This window comes from Macrobrachium rosenbergii, chromosome 54 (assembly GCF_040412425.1).
Source record: "Macrobrachium rosenbergii isolate ZJJX-2024 chromosome 54, ASM4041242v1, whole genome shotgun sequence".
NCBI classification, from domain to species: Eukaryota; Metazoa; Arthropoda; class Malacostraca; order Decapoda; family Palaemonidae; genus Macrobrachium; species Macrobrachium rosenbergii.
This window is the reverse complement of record NC_089794.1, coordinates 2,897,501-2,920,000: the sequence shown is the minus strand read 5'-3', so window position 1 is coordinate 2,920,000 and position 22,500 is coordinate 2,897,501. Positions and strand designations below refer to the sequence as shown.

General features: G+C 37.6%; 1 protein-coding gene across 1 annotated transcript in view; it reads left to right on the top strand.

The window, feature by feature from the left end:
- Positions 1-22,500, top strand: part of LOC136834730 (aminopeptidase N-like) — a 107,637-nt gene that overhangs the window by 81,228 nt on the left and 3,909 nt on the right. Inside the window, 9 exon segments of the mRNA XM_067097325.1 lie at positions 4,445-4,601; positions 6,955-7,036; positions 7,571-7,754; positions 8,462-8,798; positions 9,812-9,954; positions 11,044-11,234; positions 12,701-12,871; positions 14,194-14,337; positions 14,900-14,981. Of these exon segments, the coding sequence (XP_066953426.1) occupies positions 4,445-4,601; positions 6,955-7,036; positions 7,571-7,754; positions 8,462-8,798; positions 9,812-9,954; positions 11,044-11,234; positions 12,701-12,871; positions 14,194-14,337; positions 14,900-14,981 (1,491 nt within the window).

Here is a 22,500-nt window from a genome sequence, read left to right as displayed (position 1 = left end):
TGTGGGTCGGACATCTGCCATCGGCTCCTACGGGTCACTCCAGGGTCACCAGTGTAAGGATGGGATTGAGTGACATACTGGCTGGGTGTTGACTGGTTTATTGGTGGTTCCTTACTGAATGAATGTACATGTTGTTGTTGTTTTAGATTTAGCTGGCCTTGTGCCAGCACAGTCTCTTGCTCCTAGAGCAGCCCGTAAATGAATGTACAGAATCTTCGAAGTTGTTATTGGCTGGTGCGAGCTGCAAAGTAGCATCTACACACAGACAGGGCAAAATAGAGGTAATGTTTTGGACATTTGTGTTTGTCGGCAGACAAACAAATGGCGATTGTGAGAGACATAATAAACGTACAGTGATAAAACATATGTCAATGGAAAGTCCAGGAAATTCCAGATATGGCCAATTGCATGAGATTCGAGACAGATTAATGAATACAATGCAGTAGCATAATGTATGTGAAATGGCAAGACATTTGGCGTCTTCACAAACAGAAACACATACAGTTTGATACAGAAGATTCGGTGGAACATTATGAGTACATGATTAGAATGCTTGCATGGCAATCCAAGTAGTGATGATTGTACATAAATCGAGACAACAATGGTTAGGGAGAAACAGACAGAAATATTGTATGGTAGAAGTTGCGTTCCTTGATGGAGAGAAAACGGGATTCTCTTTGTTTTTCTCTCTGTCCCCTCCGATGGATGACGAACGCACGTGTGCTCGAAAGAGACCGCCATCGGTGCGATGCGTCTCTTACAAACTTGTATAGGTGCAAGGTCTATACATACATATATAACAGTATATATATATATATATATATATATATATATATATATATATATATATATATATATATGACTATTTATCACATCATATTATATACAATATAGCTATTAAAATATATAATATCAATTATATATATATATAATATATATATAATATATATATATATATATATATATATAAGTTGATAATAAGTCCACCGTCCCGTGGGATCGAATAACTCTCTTGTATTTCGTTATGCGTACTATAGTCCTGATTCCTCGTCCGTATATATCCCACGGGACGGTGGATATTATCAACTTAAAATATATATAATATATATGAAAATATATTATAGGTAGAGTGAATTATATATTTATGTGTTTATAGCTTTCTGATATATATATATATATATATATATATATATATATATATATATATATATATATATATATATATATATATATATATGCTGCTATCTGGCACCTGTTTCGACATGACGAGGCATGGCCTGGAAGGTATGGGTATCCGAGAAACAGATTCAAACAGACACGTGATGCGTCTTTTTTATTTCATTTTATTCTTGAGCGACATGGTTTTTAATTTTCACAATACTTACTTTTAACTTCAAGTTCTTTGCACCCATTCGCTTTTTTTTTTTTTGTTGACTTGCTTTCACTTCGTCTATACTGTATTTTTTCACTGTATTTCACTCTGTCTTTTTTACTTCATGCCTCTTATTTGAACTTTTCCCACTAAGCTTTTTACCACTAGTTCGACGGAAAATGCGTCCCGTGTCGATGAAAACGCTGCTGACGTCAAGAGGTTACACGGCTCACATCTCTTTCGCAAATGTGATACGAAGAAGACCATGTAGCCTACAGCACACTTTTTTTCAACACCAACGGGAAATTCGGAATGGTACCTTGAAGAAGGAAAGAGAGAGAGAGAGAAAAAAAGATAGAGAGAGAGAAAGAAGAGAGAGAGAGAGAGAGAGACAGAAAGGAGAGGAAAAAGAAAGAGAGAAAGCTCCGACGTCCGTAAGTTGTATGACTGATGGGCTAACCTACCCCAAAAGCAGATTTGAGTGTCATTGATCTGAATAAACCTTTTGTATATTGTATATGTGATGAAATTAACACTAGAATTTTATATCTGGGTACACTTACGAATCCCCGCTAAAAAAAATCGTTGTATTTGTCTCTGTACAAAGCGTGCCTTAAATTTACAAGAGCCGTGCGTTTATCGGTTTCCTTATAAAAACGTTAGGGGGTATACCATGGTAATGACATTGTCATGGGGAGATGGACGTTCCTCGGAAGCATCTTTCCTGTACTTATACCCCTCCTCTCCCACTCTCCCCCTGCTTAGCCGATGAAACGTCTAGTTTAAGGGGAAAAAAATACCATAGCGCAGCTCGCCGCACCTTCAGATAATGGAAAAGGACTGAGACGTGGCATCCTTTATTAATGACCCATTTATCTCTTTCATCTAAAGCTCGCGTAGCTTCTGGTTGGGGAAGAGATATCGAAATTACGTTTTCACCGAGTTTTCTCTATCAGTTTTTCTTCAAACTTTTATCTATATATTGCATATTTCAATAACATCTCCGATGGCTACGCGAGTGAAATCTGGAACGGCGTATTAAAATCAAAGGTGCGCCTGGGAATTTCAGCTCTGGCGCGCGCGGTATCGAAGAGCTCATATTAAATATAAATGTATCCTGTTTTTATATATATATATATATATATATATATATATATATATATATATATATATATATATATATATATATATATATATATATATATACAAACTTATTTTATATTTATTCATATATTGACGAATTTGTTTATATATTTATTTATGTGTGTGAGTGACTCTTCCAGGTAAACAGATAAACCTGTCATATTCACACAGTAAGGAGTAGGCTACGATAGTGAAAATAAACGCTCAAAAATTTTTTATGCGTAGTTGTAGGCCTATATGTGGCCGATATGCAGCTCTTTATGTGGAATCATCTTGGAACAGAAGGATAATAAACTGACATTAAGTTTTTGTTCTGTGTCAATGTTATATTTGATAAGAGAACTCGACTTTTTGCATTCTAAAGTTTCACGTTTTAGTTTTCTGTAAAAGAAAACTATTGAGGTGGCTTTGTCTGTCCGTCCGCACTTTTTTCTGTCCGCACTTTTTCTCCGCCCTTAGATCTTGACAACTACTATAAGGCTAGAGGGCTGCAAATGGGTATGTTGATCATCGACCCTCCAATTATCAAACATACCAAATTGCAGCCCTCTAGCCTCAGTAGTGTTTTTATTTTATTTAAGGTTAAAGTTAGCCATGATCGTGAGTCTGGCACCGCAATAGCTGCCAACAACAGGCCACCACCGGGCCCTGGCTGAGAGTTTCATGGACCGTGGCTGAAAGTTTCATACAGCATTATACGTTGCACAGAAAACTCGATTGCGCCGAAGAAACTTCGGCGCATTTTTTAACTTGTTTTCATATTTGGTCAAGTTGGAAATCTTGAGATCTTGTAAGAAGCCTCAAAAAGTTGGTAGATATTTCGTGCTTGAATGAAGGCTTCTTTGCAGCCTCAGGAGTGGGGACTGAGGCGATGGAGGCTGTCATTCCGTCCCCCTCGTTACTTCTTGTAGTTAAGGGATTTTGATACGAAAAAATTTGATATTAATAGGAAAGAGAATAAAAGGTTTTTGAATCTTGGCTATGCTGACGATACTGCATTTCTACGCAGAAATCTTTTGTAAACGCAACCGGTATTAGATTGTTTGGTGAGAGAGGAAAGCAAAGTAGAAATTATTATTTACCTGCCAAAAACCGAAATCATTAATACGAATGTAGAGAATAATGTGTTATTGGAGATGGAATGATAGGTGTCAAAAGGTCTAAGCATTCGGCGGCATGAGTGTTTAGAAGCAGGCAAATTTGAGGAGAGGATGAGAAAAACATAAAGACAGTCGAAATGTTCAAACCGATGCTGTATAATAGCCTACTTTCAATATACACTAAAATAAGCACAAAAATGTTTAGTTACTCGTATACTGACTGAGGGAAAATGTGGAACTCCGTAGGGGGTTAGTGCCGTCAGCCCACATCATGCGGTGAACTGTAGGCATTACCTAAGGTTCTTTGCAGCGTCCCCTCGGCCCCTAGCTGCGACCTCTTTCGTTCCTTTTGCTGTACCTCCTTTCATATTCTCTTTCTTCCATCTTACAAATGATTCATAATGCAACTGTGGGGTTTTCCTCCTGTTACACCTTTCAGACTTTTACTGTCAATTTCCGTTTCAGCGCTGAATGACCTCATTGGTCCCAGTGCTTGGTCTTTGGCCTTAATTCTATATTCAATTCGAAAATGTGGAAGTGGTAGACCTTGGAAGGTATGACTGAGAACAACGAGGAGGAAGTAGGAGAGGAACAATGGGATGTTCTGAAGAACATTTTTGGCAAGAATTGGCAAGGCCCAGTGTATCCCCTGGGATGTGGCAGTAATTGACTGACTGACTGAAATCATTTTGGGTAACTGTCCATTTCTTTTGTGTAACGGCATTCTGCTCTTTGGAAACAGCAAGTATATGGCCATTTTTGCTAGTTCTGTACATATATGTGCGCACATTGAATATTTAAAAGCACAACTTTTTTCTCCCTTGCACAGTTTGAGCCTTCGTGGAAGATGATGCAACAAACGGTGATAAAAGATGTCCAGAATGTCTTCAGCCTCGACTGTCTGGAGTCTTCTCACCCAATCAGCATCCCTGTCAACCACCCAGATGAAATCAATGAAATTTTCGACCGCATCTCCTACAGTAAAGGTGAGAGGAAGAGAAGTTAGCACCTTTGTGATTTGTAAGCAAAGAGAAGAGACAGTTGTTTGCATACAGGATTGTTTGTTGTGCGTACTTGGCTTCTAGGTCGTCTCTGGAATGTACAACACATTTCCTTCCCAGATGATTTACAGATCGTTTTAGAGGCATGATTTATTACCTAGGAGAGTGACGTTCAGTGACCCATTCCTTGTAACGATTGAGAGAGACTGATGAGGGCATCTCTGCTCTTATGACCGTGTCTCTTCACAAGAAATACAGTATATTCCCCTGAGTACTCAGCAAGATAAATATGTAATATATCCAGCAATTCTCCCCTTGCCTTTGTATTCTGCTGATTCGTATACCAGCATTTGCCAGTTCATTACACTGGCTTTTAAAAAAGTAAAAGACCGTGAAGACAAAAATCTAGAACAATACAAGATCGTTAATGCAGCACATTTTTATAGAAAATGAAATTAACTTCGCTAGCAAAGAACAACAAAATAAGTTAGGTCAAAATAACTATTGAAATGAATATGAAAAACGAGAGGGATACTTTCGTGAGTTTTTCCTTAAGCAACCGAATCCAAAGCTAAGACTATTGAAGACCATTGCAGTGAGGCTATGGCAGAGCCCAGGTTTCGAGAATTTGTGTATATGATCACCATTTGTTGTCAAGCAGTTAAGTGGATCTCGGAGGCATTCCATGATCTTCAAGTAGAAGGAAGAACACAAGACAGGCATTATCTTGTGTCCTCTGTAACTTCCCAGGGGTGATAACAATACTCTGAGAGAAAGGCAGAAACATATGAAAGCGGCTTTTTATATTGCACACAAGCATCATCCTCGTGCATTAGGCAAGGCGCTTCTTTCTTTAACTTTCATAGAAAAAAAAATTTCTCTCTCTCTCTCTCTCTCAGTTTACAGCTACAACTGAAATTGCTGAGTAACTTTTTGGACTCTGTTACGTCTACCACTTGTCAGCGATGCCTGTTGCTTGCTATGAAAACAGACGGTGTGGGGGAGGTTGTTTGATGGACAGGGTAATAGATGTTAATGGTTAAAGGGTGACTTGTGATTAAAAGGATCTTGACAGTCAGAGGGAACGGATAACAAATGGTAAAATAACGATCATACCGGAGTTGATAGTATAAGGTGAGTAAGGGGTTAATGGGAAAGTTGGTGAACCGACTCCAGAGCTGAAGATGAATTAATGGTTAATTGGATTGATGACAATTATAAAGCGATTTTTAAATGGTTAAAGCCTGGCATTAATGGTTAAACGGTGGTGGCTAATGGTCATCAATGGTTAAATGTAACGTGACAGCTAATAGATAACTGATAATGTAGTTAAGGGCCAGTAAGGGCTCACAGGATGATAGGGAAACAAAATAGTATTGAGATACTTGATGACGCTGCTAAGTATTGCCGATGTTAATGGAAAAGAGGAATGTTATGGTTAACAAGACAGTTAACTGATACTGTTTAATGCTTACAGGGATGGTTAATGGCTATGGAGTGTTAAAATAATTGATGAGAAATCAGTATGTCGTGGAGAAATTAGTAGTCATGGGCATATAATGGGCCAATTTGCAAGTTAGTGATTAATGACAGCGATATTGGGAGAGTTGATGGTCAGACTTGATAGTTTCTTGGAGGACTGATGGCCAGTGAGCGAGAAAATGATGCCATGGTTGCTTGACGATTTGATAGATGATGATCTACGGACATCTGTTTATTACCTTGGCAGGCGGATGGCTTACCGTTTCCCCAGTGAATGCGGGGAGAAATCTTCTGTCGTGGAGAGAGAGAGAGAGAGAGAGAGAGAGAGAGAGAGAGAGAGAGAGAGAGAGAGAGAGAGAGAGAGAGAGAGAGAGAGAGAGAATTCAAATGACAGTCATGCTTAAGGATGTTCGTAAAGGAAGAGATTACGCTTGCAAGTTTATATTCGTTGTCAGGAAGCCTATTTTCGTTCAGACCCCTGAAGTTATACTCAGAGAAGGAAATATTATCCGATGTAGAAGGTCTGAAATACAACTTCAAAATCATTGTTCTTCACATTTTTACAGGACGTTGGATCATTTTGAAAGTCTCTAAAGCCTGGTCGTAATTTTAACTCTGCAGTACTCCTATTGTTTCTTTAAGCACGGGCTGATTTGCTGTGTATATATACCAACTATTAAGAAATAAGAAAAACAGATTATCTATAAAGGCTCACGCATAATATATTATGTATGATGGATATGCATTATCCTCCAAACGTTTTCACATACCAAGAATGACAGCCTTATCTGTGTGTGTGTGCGTGTGTATGAAAGACAAAATTAATCAGTTGTTAAAATAAATCCAACATTCGCAGGATCTTCCATCATCCGTATGATGAACTACTTCCTAACTCCCAGCACTTTCACCAAGGGACTTAGTAATTATCTTACTACTTTGTAAGTACGAGATTTCTTTTGTACTTGATAATTATAGATAATTACATCAATGATGAACTATTTCCTTTTTTTTGAGAGAGTTTATGGCGGCATGTACATTATGAGTTATACATTTGTAAAGCTAACTTATCTTGATCTACTGATTTCACTCCTCTCTAACCTTTGGTTTCTCTCTCCTCTCTGTACCTTCATCATCCAGCAGTTCTTCAGTTTCTTGCTTTCCCTCCCTTCCTTTTTATCGTCAGTTCTTCATGAACTTCTTAACTTTTGCCTGCTTCATATCCATCAGTAACTTCCTTCCCTCAGTGACTTTACGTTCTTTATCGCCTTATATCCTTGAGTGATCCGCTTCACTTAAGAACTTCACTCTCGTCTCAGTTACTTCTCGTCACTCTTAGTTTTCCTTAAGTAGCTCATTTTCCCTCATACTGCACTTTTGTCTGTGACTTCACTTCCTCAGTGATCTCTTACCCAATAGTTCATCTCACACTGACCTCACTGCTGATCTGCCTGTCGTCGTTTACTGTGTTCCAGAAAATACAAAAATGCTGAGCAAGACGATCTGTGGAGGTTCCTGACGGAAGCAGGCCATGGAGACGGGACTTTGCCAAAGGACCTCACGGTGAAGACGGTGATGGACACCTGGACCCTCCAAATGGGTTATCCAGTCATCAAAGTGGAAAGAAGTCCATCTGGTACTTCAGCTTCTGTAACACAGGTATGAGGGAGACACTAAACTGAACTGAACTGGTTTGGCACTGAAAATGCTCTTTGGAGATTTCGTGTTCTAAATTTTTCACGTTTGCACAATTGTTTGTCAGCTTTGCCTTTGCTTATCGTGAATATTTTCCTCTTTTCTTTTTAGAAGTTTTACACAAAATGACAAAAGAGTTTACTAGAAATAGGAGGAAATAAAAAAATTAAAGAATCAACAAATTACACGCAAATATAATCGCAATTTATTTGTATTACTCCATGGTTCAAAATCTTACCGAGTAATTTAGATTTGGCAACATAATTGCTGTAAAGTGTTTTTCTTTATCAAAGTCGAGAGGGGTAGATTAGCTTCTTATGTAAAGAAATAGCAAACCTCTTGGTAAAGAAGTTTGTTCACGCAGAATAAGGGAAGGGTCACCTGTGTAGGCAGAATTCTTATTTTTTGTTTGAGTTGCATGAGAGCCTAGAAATTCATCCCAACAGTACTTTATAGCAGGGTCTTTTATTCTTGCTTGGATTAAGAATTCGCCCTTTATTCTGACATACTGGTTAGCACAAGCCTTCACACTGGATATCTGTGTAAATTCAGCATTGAATCACGCAATTGCAAAAATGAACAGCTAGAAGGCTGTTTCGGAAAGTCTTTACTGAGGTTTTGTTCATAGTATACACTTTTTCTTGAAGTCTCATAATGGTCTTCCTCCACAGGAGCGCTTTTTGTTGGTGAAGAATGAGAACTCCACAGATACCCATGACTACAAGTGGTGGGTACCTCTGACCTATACCAGTCAGGAAAGCCCCAACTTTGCGGACACTCGGGCCAAAGTGTGGATGAAGAATTCCGAATCTGAGATCAGAATCAATTCCTTGCCTGCACGAGACAAGTGGGTCATCTTCAACCTACAGGAGACCGGATATTTCAGGGTCAACTATGATGACAACAACTGGAATTTGATTGTCCAACAACTCGAAGAAGACCACGAGGCCATCCATGTTATCAATCGAGCTCAGATTATTGACGACGCTCTTGATCTAGCTCGTGCTGGTATGTTGGGAAAGAAGCTTTTTAGTGTTTTACTTTCACCATTCAAGAAAACGTTCACCGAGTTTCCCGAAGCAGAAGCTACTGCTTCATTGTGATCTCAGCTATTTAGATGTTCATTTAATTGAAAGTCATGATTGAAGTTGGATTTACAGCTTTATCTTTATCAGGGCTGCATTGATAATGAAAGAGAGAGAAAAAAGAGCCGTTTATCAACTTAGCAAATTTCCTCAGAATTCAGTTCACCTTGTGCATGACTTTCTTGTGTTCACTCGTGACCAAATACTGAAAACCAATCTGAACATATGTAAGAAACAAAAAGGTTACTCTACCATTGATTATATCATCCACTGACTCCATCTCCATATATCAAAATTTCATTGGCCCTAAATATGATTGAATGCTATTTATTTCACAAAGATTATCAAACACGACCCAAATCTGCAAAAAAAAAATTTAGATTATGAAAATGTGAAAAGATTGAAAATAGAAAAACTGGTGAAATTGCCATCTATTCATTCCTTCCCTTTTGGAGACAAGTTCAAAATTTTTTCACACACCAAACACTTGTATACAATTGCACAGTTACTTACAGTCCAGCTGCTGAGAAATAACTTGAAGATTCAAAACTCATTCAGTCTTCCAAGGTTCTCAGGAAATGTAAACGAGGTATCAGAAATAGCTGAAGTGATGTTTGAGTAAAAATCGTGTGGACATTGGTGTGAGCAATGATTTATTGTCTTTTGTAACAAAGTTTTTGAGAAGTGTGGTCATAGAGCTTGTTACAGTGAACTGGTGATTATATTAATGATATTTCTATTTAATCTTATGTAGCAAATATTGTAGTGGTGAAAACTTATATACAAGCAATAATAAGTATAGAATTGAGTGTTGACTGATTATATGCAATAAAAGCGGAAAAGAATTAAACTAAGTTAGATGATAATGACACTTAGAAAGATCTATAATCATTCTGAATGTCAGTTCTGTTGACAATGCCCTTTTTTTTCCAACAGGCCAGTTGTCTTATTCAACAGCTCTGAACGTCATTGCGTACTTGACTAAAGAGACTGAATATATCCCCTGGGCCGCTGCCTTGAACAACATGGATTACTTGAACGGTATGTTCTCTGCATCCGGAGCTTATGGATCATTTAAGGTAAGTTGCTGACTTGGAGACTGAAGATAATGACTTAGAGGTTGTTAATTTGCATCAGAGACAAGGAAAATGCCATTGTAGTATCTCATAGTGTCCTTGAGACCAAAAATACACACATTTAATCAGTGTCCAAGGTCTCTTGGAACGAGGAAAGCGATTCATCAGTAGTTAGATCTACTGTATTTCCCTTCCCTTCTCTGCCCTCCAGCTTCCTTCCTAACCTCTTTAGTCAAATTTGAACTGGGGATCAATGAAGTGGAAATTCATTAGCGATACTACTGAGCTACCATTTAGACTTACTGCAAGATTCAGTTTATAGGTCAGCACTGTTTCCTCAGTTACTTTCTGCTCCATCTCATTCATCTTTAATCTAAAACAAAAATATAAAATTTATAAAATAGCTGGATGTGTTATTTGGATGTATCCAAAGCATTACTCTTCCTGCAGGGAAATATAGCCTACTTTCAGCCATTATTATTTACAAATATTATTTACTTTACTAGTTTTAAATAAGAGCTACATAAAATAATGATTTATCATTAATTACTCCTACAGTGAAAGAACTGAATCTGGTTCTCAGAATAGGAAGCTCAATTGAAGATCTGAAAGCTTAGATTATTCGCTAACATAGAAGTGGCCCTGTCTCTCTCTTTGTTCTTTTTGTGAACTTCATTTTGTCAAATGAAATTTGAATGAGCACTGGATTTGCTTATTAAGATGAGAAACAAATGATACAGAGTTGTGGAGCCTTCGGTTTAGAGAAACATATTCTAGCCTTACTGAGTGACTTTGAAAATAGTATATGTAATCATCCTGACTTTCACAATATCAGATATTGATAAATTGTGTACTCAAAATGAATAGAATAGAATACAGAATTTAGACCTAAGGCCAAGCGCTGGGACCTACGAGGTCATTCAGTGCTTCAGAATGAGTGGGCAGGTCTTTATTTCACAATTGTGCATGCTTGATCTTCTGATTCATCTGTATAATTCTGTGGCTTTAAACCGTTTCAATAAAAACTGGGTCTTCTCAGATTACAAGATTTTATCTTTTAATTTTTTTAATAATTAATACTTCCTTTTACAGAAATACGTGCTTGACCTGCTAATTCCTCTATACAACTCTGTGGGCTTCGAAGATAGTGTGAACGACCCACATCTGACCCAGTTAAAGCGCGTACAGGCTCTGATGTGGGCTTGTGATCTTGGTTACGAAGACTGTGTCAACAAATCTCTGGCCATGTACAGACGGTGGATGACCAACCCAGAGGATGCGAGGTGACTATTCAAAGTTGAAGAATATCATCATCATCATCATGAATACCGTATCCATGACAGGTGTTCCCTTCATGGGATTAAATGTAAAATGAGTTCTCTTCCCTCTGTTCTGCCTAGATCACTTTCAGCCCTTGTTCCCGTTTGGTTGAGGCTTTCATCTTTAGCATTCTCCACGTCTTTATGAGCCACCTTATTGGGCTTCATCCTGCCACTTCCTTATCTACCCATTCTTTTGGCTAATTGCTGTTTTCTCCTCAAAACATAATTAAATTACCTCAGTCTTCGAGATGAAAGTTAAAGAGACACTTTCCAGGAAAGGTGTGGAACAGGAAGCGGTAAAATTCAAGAAATCACATTGCAGATAAAGTTGCTCAGGACTGTCCATGGACAATCAGAAGACTGACAACGAAGGAAACTAAAAATGTGAAGTTTGAGTCAAATGAGAATTATGAATGCAGAATAACTGATGTAGAATATTGATAATGACTAAACTATTCGAGGATAACTATTTTTGACTAATGGCACACTATTCAGAGGAAAGTAAAGTACAGAAACGGAATTAAATGACTGAATGCTCACCTCTTGGTTGATGCATGAAATTTAGGGGGTGATGCCAATGTGTATCGCTTTTTGTTTGGACTGCTGGTGTGTGCGTGAGTATGAGTGTATACAGTAGATGAGAGCTTAAATACAGTTTAAGATCCTTTTATATGTAGATTTTATCAAGTGATAAGAATGTAGTATGACCTATATGGACATATCTTGTAATAAGATGGCAGCAGGGAACTGCAATACTTGCTATACTTGCCTGGCATAAGTGAGCTGACCACAGGATTGCATCACCAATATCAAGAATTGGGTATTTCATAGCATGAGGTTGTAAATGCATGCCTTGCAATGCAGGAATAGTAAGTAAGCTTATGTACACAGAAATATCTTTAGACTGAACTACAGTATGCAGTAATTCTATTAGGTTTTAGTAAAATTAATAACTAATGGAAATAAAAAAAATCACAGATTGCATGAGCAATCATAGGGATCTTAGAGGAGACTCTGGTAAAATTTAGTGTCATAAGCTATAAATCTTTCATTGATCAATTTGTATAGTGATCGACAACTATATTTTGTTGAGGGTTAATCATATTTTTTTATATACTGTAATAGGCCCTTGCAGTCCCACAAATTTTGCTTAGTAGTCAACTGCTTTGATGGGATTTTCATTTGTACACTTTCAGAATGTAGAATCATTAAACTGATTCTTTGGAATATGCACAGTTGTCATCATTTATGAGATAAGTCCAATAGCACACCTTTCTTGCAGCTTTATTTTGGCAGCCAATACCATCTTGGAGTTTTCGTCATAAGAAAATCCTATACGAAACAACATAGTGGAATGGTCAGGTCCTTATTAGTATGTATGATTTAGTTTTTTTTTTTTTTTTATAACGAAGAGCCATTTATTTCAGCATCATCTCTCCCAATCTGAAGAGCATCGTCTATTGCACAGCCATCTCCAAGGGAGGGGAAGAGGAGTGGAATTTTGCTTGGGAGCAATACCTCAATTCCAATGTTGCCAGTGAGAAGACCAAGTTACTTCAGGCAATGGGTTGCAGTAAAGATGTCTGGATTCTGTCTAGGTAACCAGATTCTTGAATGTTGATATTTTAAAATCTAATATTGAAATCGAGGCCATATTTTCTTGATAGGTATGGTTTCACTGGTAATTCTTTCCTGAAGAAAGAGACTTAACAAATATTGATGCTTTTATGAAAATTTCTCATATTCTGTAAGTAATTCATTTCCCAGCTGTTTTTACTAACTAGTGTTTTTATCTGTTTCTTTTTCTCTGTTTTTCTTCTCATGGCTCTTTCTCTCTTCTTTCTCACATAAGCAGTCTACTTTGGGAATTTAACAATAAAACCTTGAATCAATTAGTCATTGTTTATTTCTCTGATCTTGTTTTCAGTTTAAGCTAAATTCTGCCTCTAAGAAACACCATTCACAGTTGTTTGTTACAGGGGAGTAGGAAGAGAAGAGAAAACCAGTAAGTGATGAGATAAAGAAATCACAAGTTTAATGGGGCATAAAAGGCCACTGTATGATGGGCTGTTAGTCTACATAGACAATCTTGTTGTGACCTATAGATCTTAAACCAGATACCATGTCTATAAAAAAGAAATTGTACTCACATATACCTGTGATATAGGAAAACTGGTGCATGAAGAAGCAGCAGCTTAAAGTATTCTAGGAGAAGCACACGGTAGAGAACACCTTCTGTGTAACCCGAGTGTAGGATATTTCAAACAGAAGGTACCTAATAGCTCAGAGGAAACTGAAGCAGAAAAATAAATATTCTACTACTCAGAAAAATTGTTGCTTGTTTGTTATATGTAATTACGTAATTATTAGCAACGTTGTTCTGATTTATTAAAGTCTATTTCATAAGTGGAGGATATGTATCATTTAAAAGTGTTTATTTATTAGTCTATATTTTTGTCTCAACCTACTGTATATGATACCATACGGTACTCTGTTTCTCTCTTTCAACAAGCCGACGATTCAACAAGCTGACTATGGCCATTCTGTTGTAACTGGCTCTTTATGAATGCAGGAACATTTTTACTGCAGTTACTTTCACTAATCATAATAATACTCATATTTTAAATTTACTACTTTTGGTTAATGAGAGGTTGCATTCCTTCTCTGAAGCTCTGTGATCCTTTGACAATGTTAAATTTTTCATATTGGAACAAATAACTTCCGACTGTTTTCCTTTTTTTAACTGTTATTGGCAATGAGCAGACAAGAGCATTAGTTTGCCGATCCTTTCGGTGTTGGCATTTGTAAAAATATATCGGTATTTACTGTGGAAAGATTCTTTGTTAAGATCCCGGCCTTGAGGCTTTCACCACTAATCGTTGATCCATGATGTAACAATAAAAACTAACTATTCTTGCAGGTACCTGAAAATGGCTTTTACAGCAGGTGCTGGCATCAGAAAGCAAGATGCTGCTCTAGTCTTTGGAGCAGTTGCACGTAATAAAATTGGCAAGTTTATAGCTTGGAACTACCTAGAAGACAATTGGAAGCTTATGATCGATTAGTAAGTATCACAGCATGGAAATGTTTGATTCATACAAAAAGTATTCTTTACGTAATATTTTATAAAATAGGGGCTCTAGTTCCAAATCACGAAGTATTATGAAAAGTAAATTTTACTAATTTCTCTAGGTAATATTTTGTGAAGTAAAGATTCTCCTTTCCAGTTTTTCAAACATTAGAATACTTCATTAAAGAAATTGTTTACTCAGTACTTTGTGGAATGGCAGCTTAATTCAACAGATTATAAGATACTGTACTATATAGTAGTAGGGAAATTAGGATCTTGAAAAAATCCTTTGCCTTATATGTTTTGATGTCAAGTTTAATTTTCCGGATTATTAAGTCTCTGAAAAATGTTTATTTCATAATTCGATAGTCATATATAAATTGCTTTTTAAGAAAGTGTTTATGTATTACAGTAGTAGAGAAAATACAGGTCCAAAAATAATATGTGTATACAGTAAAATAGATAATTTAGGAACTGCTTTTGTACTGACCTGTGATGCTAGCAGAGTTAAGATAAAGGTTTCAGAAATGTCAATAAAAACTGCTATTACTTACAGCTATGGATCAGGGTTGTTTGGTATTACACGAATCGTCCAGACTGCAACTGAGAAATTCTCCACAGAATTGGAACTGAAAGAGGTAATGGAAGCCAGCTAAATAACACTCATATTTGAGCAGTGATGGCCACCAAGCGTACTGTTCTCTCAGTATCCAATACATCCGTGTTTGTCACTCGACACTACAGACATCCTGCTGCCGTGCCTTTTCTCTTCCACAGTTTTAATCCTGCTTCATTCCCTTGCATATTTTTTCCACATCTGTGAAAGCATGAGTTTTTATTATGACTTTTGATCTTGTGTTCATATCATGATACTTACGCTGATTTACCCTTTTCTTCCCGTAGGTTTACACATAACGCTTACCAGTTTTGCTGCTTAATCATTTTTCTCACAGGTTTGCGCAAAGACTTTAGCAGTCTGTGTTTACAGTGTCTTTATTTTATCCACAGGTTTGCACATACATCCCTATGCATCATTTCCCTGATTTCTTTTATAAGTTCATAAACAAATTTCACTATCTTGTTGCTTTGCTCAGTATTTTCACAGGTTTACACAAATACTTTTCTGTGCTTATTTCATGGGTGTTTTTCTTCAAGCGCACAGTATCTTGCACACAGATACTGTGTTAACCCCTCCTGCTTAATCCTGTCTTTCCCAATTTTTTTAAACTCTTGCTGTTATGTTCAGTTTTCCCACAAATTTGGTAACGTGCTCTAATAACCACCTGTCCGAATCAAATCTTCTTCCACAGGTTTACATGCTTGCCATTCTTGCTGGTATATTGTTTATATCCTCCTTTTTCTAGTTTACAGATTTGCTTTTTCTCTACTTATGAACTAATCGGGTTCCCTCCAGGCTTGCAAACATGTTCAACATTGCAATGCGACCTTTCTCCTCTGGATGGACAGTAGATGCTTGCTTTGCATCGTTTATATGATTAAAATTTTGCCTTCAGGTGCTGACGTCTGCTTTCTTAAGAAGACGAAGAGATCATGAATTCTCGTAAATTTATCTCGTCGACCATCTGGCTTCTAGTTACTGCCTGTTTACTCTGCGGCACATTTGGGTGGATAGTCTTTTCACTGTAGCACCTGCTAACTTTTTATTTCATATTTTTTACTCATGACAGTTTTGGAAGTTTCCCAGACTTAACAGAAATTTTGGAGGCTGTAAGCAAGACTTTCAATACAGAGCAAGATGAGAAAGAGGTATTATCTTTGTTCACATCTTGGGTTTTGGGGTTTATTTCAAGCACGTACTGACTCTTAGATTTTAGATCACTTGGGCCTATAAATGTTTTGCGTTGTGGAATGATATGTCCATGTACATTGATGACTATAGTCTGCATTTCTGTTGTCGTAATTTCAAAATTAACTACGTATTAAAGCTTATATGGATTCGGTTTTGTAAATATATTTACAACTAAATGAAAGAGGGATAATGTACATCTGTACTATATGCCACTTTATCACAGTTTTAATCAGGTTTTTCTCTTAAGGGGTTAGATGTGTTATGAGTTCTCTCCATTCTGTTCCTTTCTTGTGTACTTCCTACCTAACCTCAAATCTGGCCCAGGAATCTGGTTGTTTTATGTTCTTTGGGTTTTGGTACTGGTTGCTTTCCTGACTCTTGAATGTCAGGAAATTATGAGTGCTAATTGAAGTATTTTATGTGTGTGCGTGTATATGTATATGTGTGTGTGTGTGTGTCTGTGTACTTCGCTCCTTCTGATAACATGTCTTGCTGAGAACCTTTCATATTTTATTTTGTGGTGCACTGAATACGGAAGTGTCTTTTACTTTCAAATGCGGACTCTTGCATTTGGAGGAGAATGCCAATTTTTTTTCTTTTTTGCAGAACTGTCTAGTACTGCAGAGTACTTTGGTATCAAGCGCCACGGTAGTTGGCGGTTAGTTAAGCCAAGCAACTCATAGCACACAAAAACACTGACTTTGGCCCTCTGTAAGTCGGGAAATATTCAACCAACCGGGATGAAACTCTGGCTTTAGAGGTTTAGAGATCTTAGTGACTAAGATCTCTAAACGTGCCAAATTTCATCAAAATCCATTAAGCCGTTCCAGAGAGCCAGATATCGATTTTTGGCGTTCAGGGGATGTGGTAGGGAGTAAGTGGGTGGGTGAGGGTCCTAACATATCTGTGGAGCAATAAGGGTAAAAGATACAGCCGTGATGCTTAGTTGTTCTGAAATCTCGTATTCTGGAGGGGTGCCTTTCGGGTTTTGTTTTTTGAAATAATGAATTTTAAAGGTACAGTTGGCCTTTCAGAGTGGCCCCCAAAATTCAAATTTCCTGATACTCAGGTATGGACTGCTCACAATATTAGAAGAGAGGCAGTTTTCTCATGTGTGTGAATAACAAGTGGTGTCAGGGGAAGCTGGCAGACTTACTGTCAATTATCTGTGCATTGGTCGATATGGGTATGGGTATTAGTATGGATCTTTTGTTAGAAATGTAGTAAGTAAAAAAGTGACCCAACGGGTCACAGAGGTCTAGTATAATACTAAAACTCTGAAACTTTTTTGTTTCTTTGTTAGTTTGTTTACACACCAGAAGGTAAAAGGGGCTGCTGTTGCCCGTAGACTTTTGCTGACTATTATTGGTAGGGTTAATTTAGCTGTGGGTATAGGTATGGGTATGGTATGGATATAGGTATGGGTATGGTATGGATATAGGTATGGGTATGGTATGGTATGGATATGGGTCTGGAATGAATACTGGTATGGGCATGGGTATCGTTTTGGGTATGGTATGGGTATAGGTACTGGTATGGTACAAATAGGGATATGAGTATGGTATGGATATGGGTATGATTATGGGTATGGGTATAGGTATGGTACAGACATGGGTATGGGCATGGTACAGACATGGGTATGGTACAGATGTGGGTGTGGGTATAGGTATGGGTTTGGGTATTGGCCTTTTGTTAAAAATGTAGTAACTAAAAAAAGTGACCCAACGGGTCATGGGTGGTTTAGTCTTAATTAAAAATTATCACACGTTGAATTTACCTACGCGGTTTTAGTCTTCGCGATCTTTGACCTAACCTAGTTTTCACACGCATGCACACACACTTACATATATATGTATATAAACACATATATATATATATATATATATATATATATATATATATATATATATATATATATATATATATATATATATATATATATATATATATATATATATATATATATATATATATATATATATATATATATATATATATATATTTATATAATGTTACAGGAAAGTGTGTAATTAGGAACCAAATGAAATCCCTGAAAATTTTAGTAAGTTCATGAATCCACTGCAACCATCAGTAATTACATGTAATCTCTAAAATGTTAAGGGATTTCGTGTAAATACTGAAATATCTGCTTAGGGGTTTCATGAAATACCTAAGGTGTTAAACAACGTTTAATCAAACAGCAACAAACAGTGTATTAATTTACAAAGCTATATTTTAAACACAGTATTTATAATTGCAACATTATGTATAACTGATATTTTAAACATCGTATATAATTGCAAGGCAATATTTCAAACACAGTGCGTGTTTGAAATGTGAGTGATATGATACATACTACTTATTAGGGCAGGAAAGGCTGCCATAACACATGCTATTGCTTCTGAGTTTTGCTTTGAAGCATTTACCCTGTTCTTTTTCCATTGATTAGGACCACAGTTACATTTGTGGAAACCTTGCCCTCCATAATCTGACTGACCTAACAGCAGTTCGGAGAGATACTTCACTGTTCGTGTTGATGTCATTTATTGACAATAGGCATTGAGGACACACATCAAAATCGTAGTGAGAATAGAAGCCTTTTAAGAGACCCGACTTCACCCCAATCCTGTAGTTGTCATTCATTTGACCAGCTGAATAATGACACCGAGAATGTTCCTGGGATCTCCCCACCCCCTATCCACAGTTGGTATTGTGAGTGCTAGTGTCACCCTCCATTGCGCTTTTTAACATAACTTTGCGGTGCCTGATCATCTGATCTGCCTGATTACACTGAGTATGGTGGGCCTCATTCTGATGCCGTGTAATATTGGTCATGGACTGATTAAAGTTATCAGCCACACTTAAGTTATTGACGTCAGCAAAGTTATTGACGTCAGCAAAGTTATTGACGTCAGCTGCAGAGGTGGGTTGTTTACATCATCTGCTGAGTTGCTGTCACTTGCCGAGGCGGGGTTAGTACCTGCAATACACAAGACAGTGCACTAGAATATGTAAGTGTTTGTGCTTATAATAATGTAAGGATGGTATAGAGTGACATACTGGCTGGGTGTTGTCAGGTTTATTGGTGGTTCCATACTGAATGAATGTACAGAATCTTCAAAGTTGTTATTGGCTGCTGCGAGCCGCAAAGTAGTTTCTACACACAGACAGGGCAAAACAGAGGTAATGTTTCGGACATCTGTGTTTGTCGGCAGACAAACAGATGGCGATTGTGAGAGACATAATAAACGTACAATGGTGGCCAATTGCATGAGATTCGAGACAGATTAATGAATACTATGCAATAGCATAATATATGTGAAATGGCGAGACGTTTGGTGTCTTCACAAACAGAAACATACATACAGTTTGATACAGAAGATTCGGTGGAACATTATGAGTACATGATTGGGATGCTTGCATGGCAATGCAAGTAGTGGTGATTGTACATATATCGAGACAACAGACAGAAATATTGTATGGTAGAAGTTGCGTTCCTTGAGAGAGAGAAAATGGGATGCTCTTGTTTTTTTTGCCTTGTACCCTACGATGGATGACGAACACACGTGTGGTTGAAAGAGACCGCGATTGGCGCGATTGATGAGGTCTCTTACAATACTCCCCCCACAAGCAAGGCCTCAATGCGGAAATCGTCTTGCTGATAACTGGAATGGGCGCGAAGGGCTTGGACTTAGGGCGGGTAGGAGGCTGAAGGGCAGCGCCAGCTGGCAGGAACTCGAGGAGGATGGTAGCGGGTTGAAGGATGACGTCGGATGATCCTTCGGTAGCCAGCTTGAGGGGGGACGGCAGTAGGCTGAAGGATGACGGCGGCTGATCCTTTAGTAACCAGCTCGAGGGGGAGGGCAGCAGGCTGAAGGATGACGTCGGTTGGTCCTTCGTTGGTCAGCTCGTACGGTACGAGTTTGGGGGCGGCATCAGGCTTCCTGGAGGAGGCGTCCAGGGCTCCAGTGGTGGGGTGGGTCATCTCTGAAGGTCAGACATCTATTGAAGACTCGGGAACAGTGGGAAGCGGGGAGGCGGCGAAGGGTTTGCTGGCGCGTGGGTCGTCATCTTGGGTCGGACGTCTACCATTGGCTCCTTCAGGTCACTCCGGGGTCACCAGTGTAAGGACGGGATTGAGTGACATACTGGCTGGGTGTTGATTGGTTTATTGGTGGTTCCTTACTGAATGAATGTACAGAATCTTTGAAGTTGTTATTTTCTGGTGCGAGCCGCAAAGTAGCATCTACACACAGACAGGGCAAAACAGAAGTAATGTTTCGGACATCTGTGAAACAGATGGCGATTGTAAGAGACATAATAAATGTACAGTGATAAAACATATATCAATGGAAAGGCCAGGAAATTCCACATATGGTCGATTGCATGAGATTCGAGACAGATTAATGAATACAATGCAGTAGCATAATATATGTGAAATGGCGAGACGTTTGGCGTCTTCACAAACGGAAACACACACAGTTTGATACGGAAGATTCGGTGGAAAATTATGAGTACATGATTAGAATGCTTGCATGGCAATGCAAGTAGTGGTGATTGCACATCAGTCGAGACGAGAATGGTTTTGGGAGAAACAGACAGAAATATTGTATTGTAGAAGTTGCGTTCCTTGAGAGAGAAAAAACGGGATGCTCTTGTTTTTTTGTCTTGTCCCCACTGATGGATGACGAACACACACGTGTGTTTGAAAGAGACCGCGATTGGTGCGATCGATGAGGTCTCTTACATTTTCACAAACTTACTAAAATTGTCAGTGATTTTATAAACTACCTAATTACACACATGCCCTGTAACTATATATATATATATATATATATATATATATATATATATATATATATATATATATATATATATATATATATATATATATATATATATATATATATATATATATATATATATATATATATATATATATATATATATATATATATATATATATATATATATATATATATATATATATATATATATATATATATATATATTATATATATATATATATAGATATAGATATATATATATATATATATATATATATATATATATATATATATATATATATATATATATATATATATATATAATTATGCAGCAAACTGAGCAGAGCTGACCATTATCACAGAGAAGCCACTTAGGTCTAAGAAAACTATCTAAAACCTAAACAACCCCATTCCTTTGTTACCACAATTTTTCTTGATCTAGGGCATTGCCATTGCAAAAAAGGACTGAAATCACAGGCAAAAAAGTTTTGAAATCCTAAAATGGGTAGTAAAGCTCAGCCACAAGAGACAGATATGGAGGTCAGGGGATACAAAGGAAGGAGTAGGGCGTAGGGCTTTACTCCGCAACCTGATAAATTGTGATGAAAGCAAAAAGTAGAAGTAGGAGTCTTTTCTCAATCAGTATAGAAAGCGAGTGCCATTATAACATGCACATTGAAAAGGCTTTGATTTGGATGAACCACCACTGATGATGTGAAAATTAAGCCAGAGCGCCTGATTCCGGTACCACCCAACATTGACCTGGCCGAGGTTTTTGTTGAACATTAGTCTCCGCAACAGCAACAGTCGGAATGAGTTCACTGTATTACTCTCGATGACAAAGAAGAAAAAAAATTGTTACCCACAAAGAAGATTTGCGTTTATATGATCGCGCACTTCTGATTGGATAGGCTACATTTACTATTATGTCTTTAAATTGTATTGCTTGAAGTAGTGCCAGTGTGTATCTCTTCAGGTATGGTTAGCGTTGTGTGTATCATAATGGCACTCGCTTTCTATACTGGTTGAGAAAAGACTCCTACTTCTGCTTTTTGCTTTCATCATAATTTGTGAGGTTGCGAAGTAAAGCCTTACGTCCTACTCCTTCCTTTGTATCCCCTGACCTCCATATCTGTCTCTTGTCGCTGGGCTTTACTACCACTTTTTAAGATTTCATCACTTTTTTGCCTGTGATATATTTTTGTGATGAGTAATTATGCACGAGGATAAGGCTGAAATAATGCACTGCACTCAAAAACAAGATACATTCTGCCCTAGGTGTCAAATTGTTCGGTATACAGGTTCTCACTGATATGATATTTGCTCTGTAATTCATTATGTCTTCAACAATTGCCTAATTTTGAAAAATGCATGCTGAGAAAGTTGCACTCGCTTATGTAGCTCAACTGTACGGTAGGCACACCATACCACCTCACCAATGCAATCGTCAGCACTGAACAAGTACGTAAGTCTAAGTGGACTGGTAATTATTCTTGGGGGCCATTATCAAGAATGCTGGACAGTTCATTGTGGATACAGTTTTTTAAATCTTTCAACAAA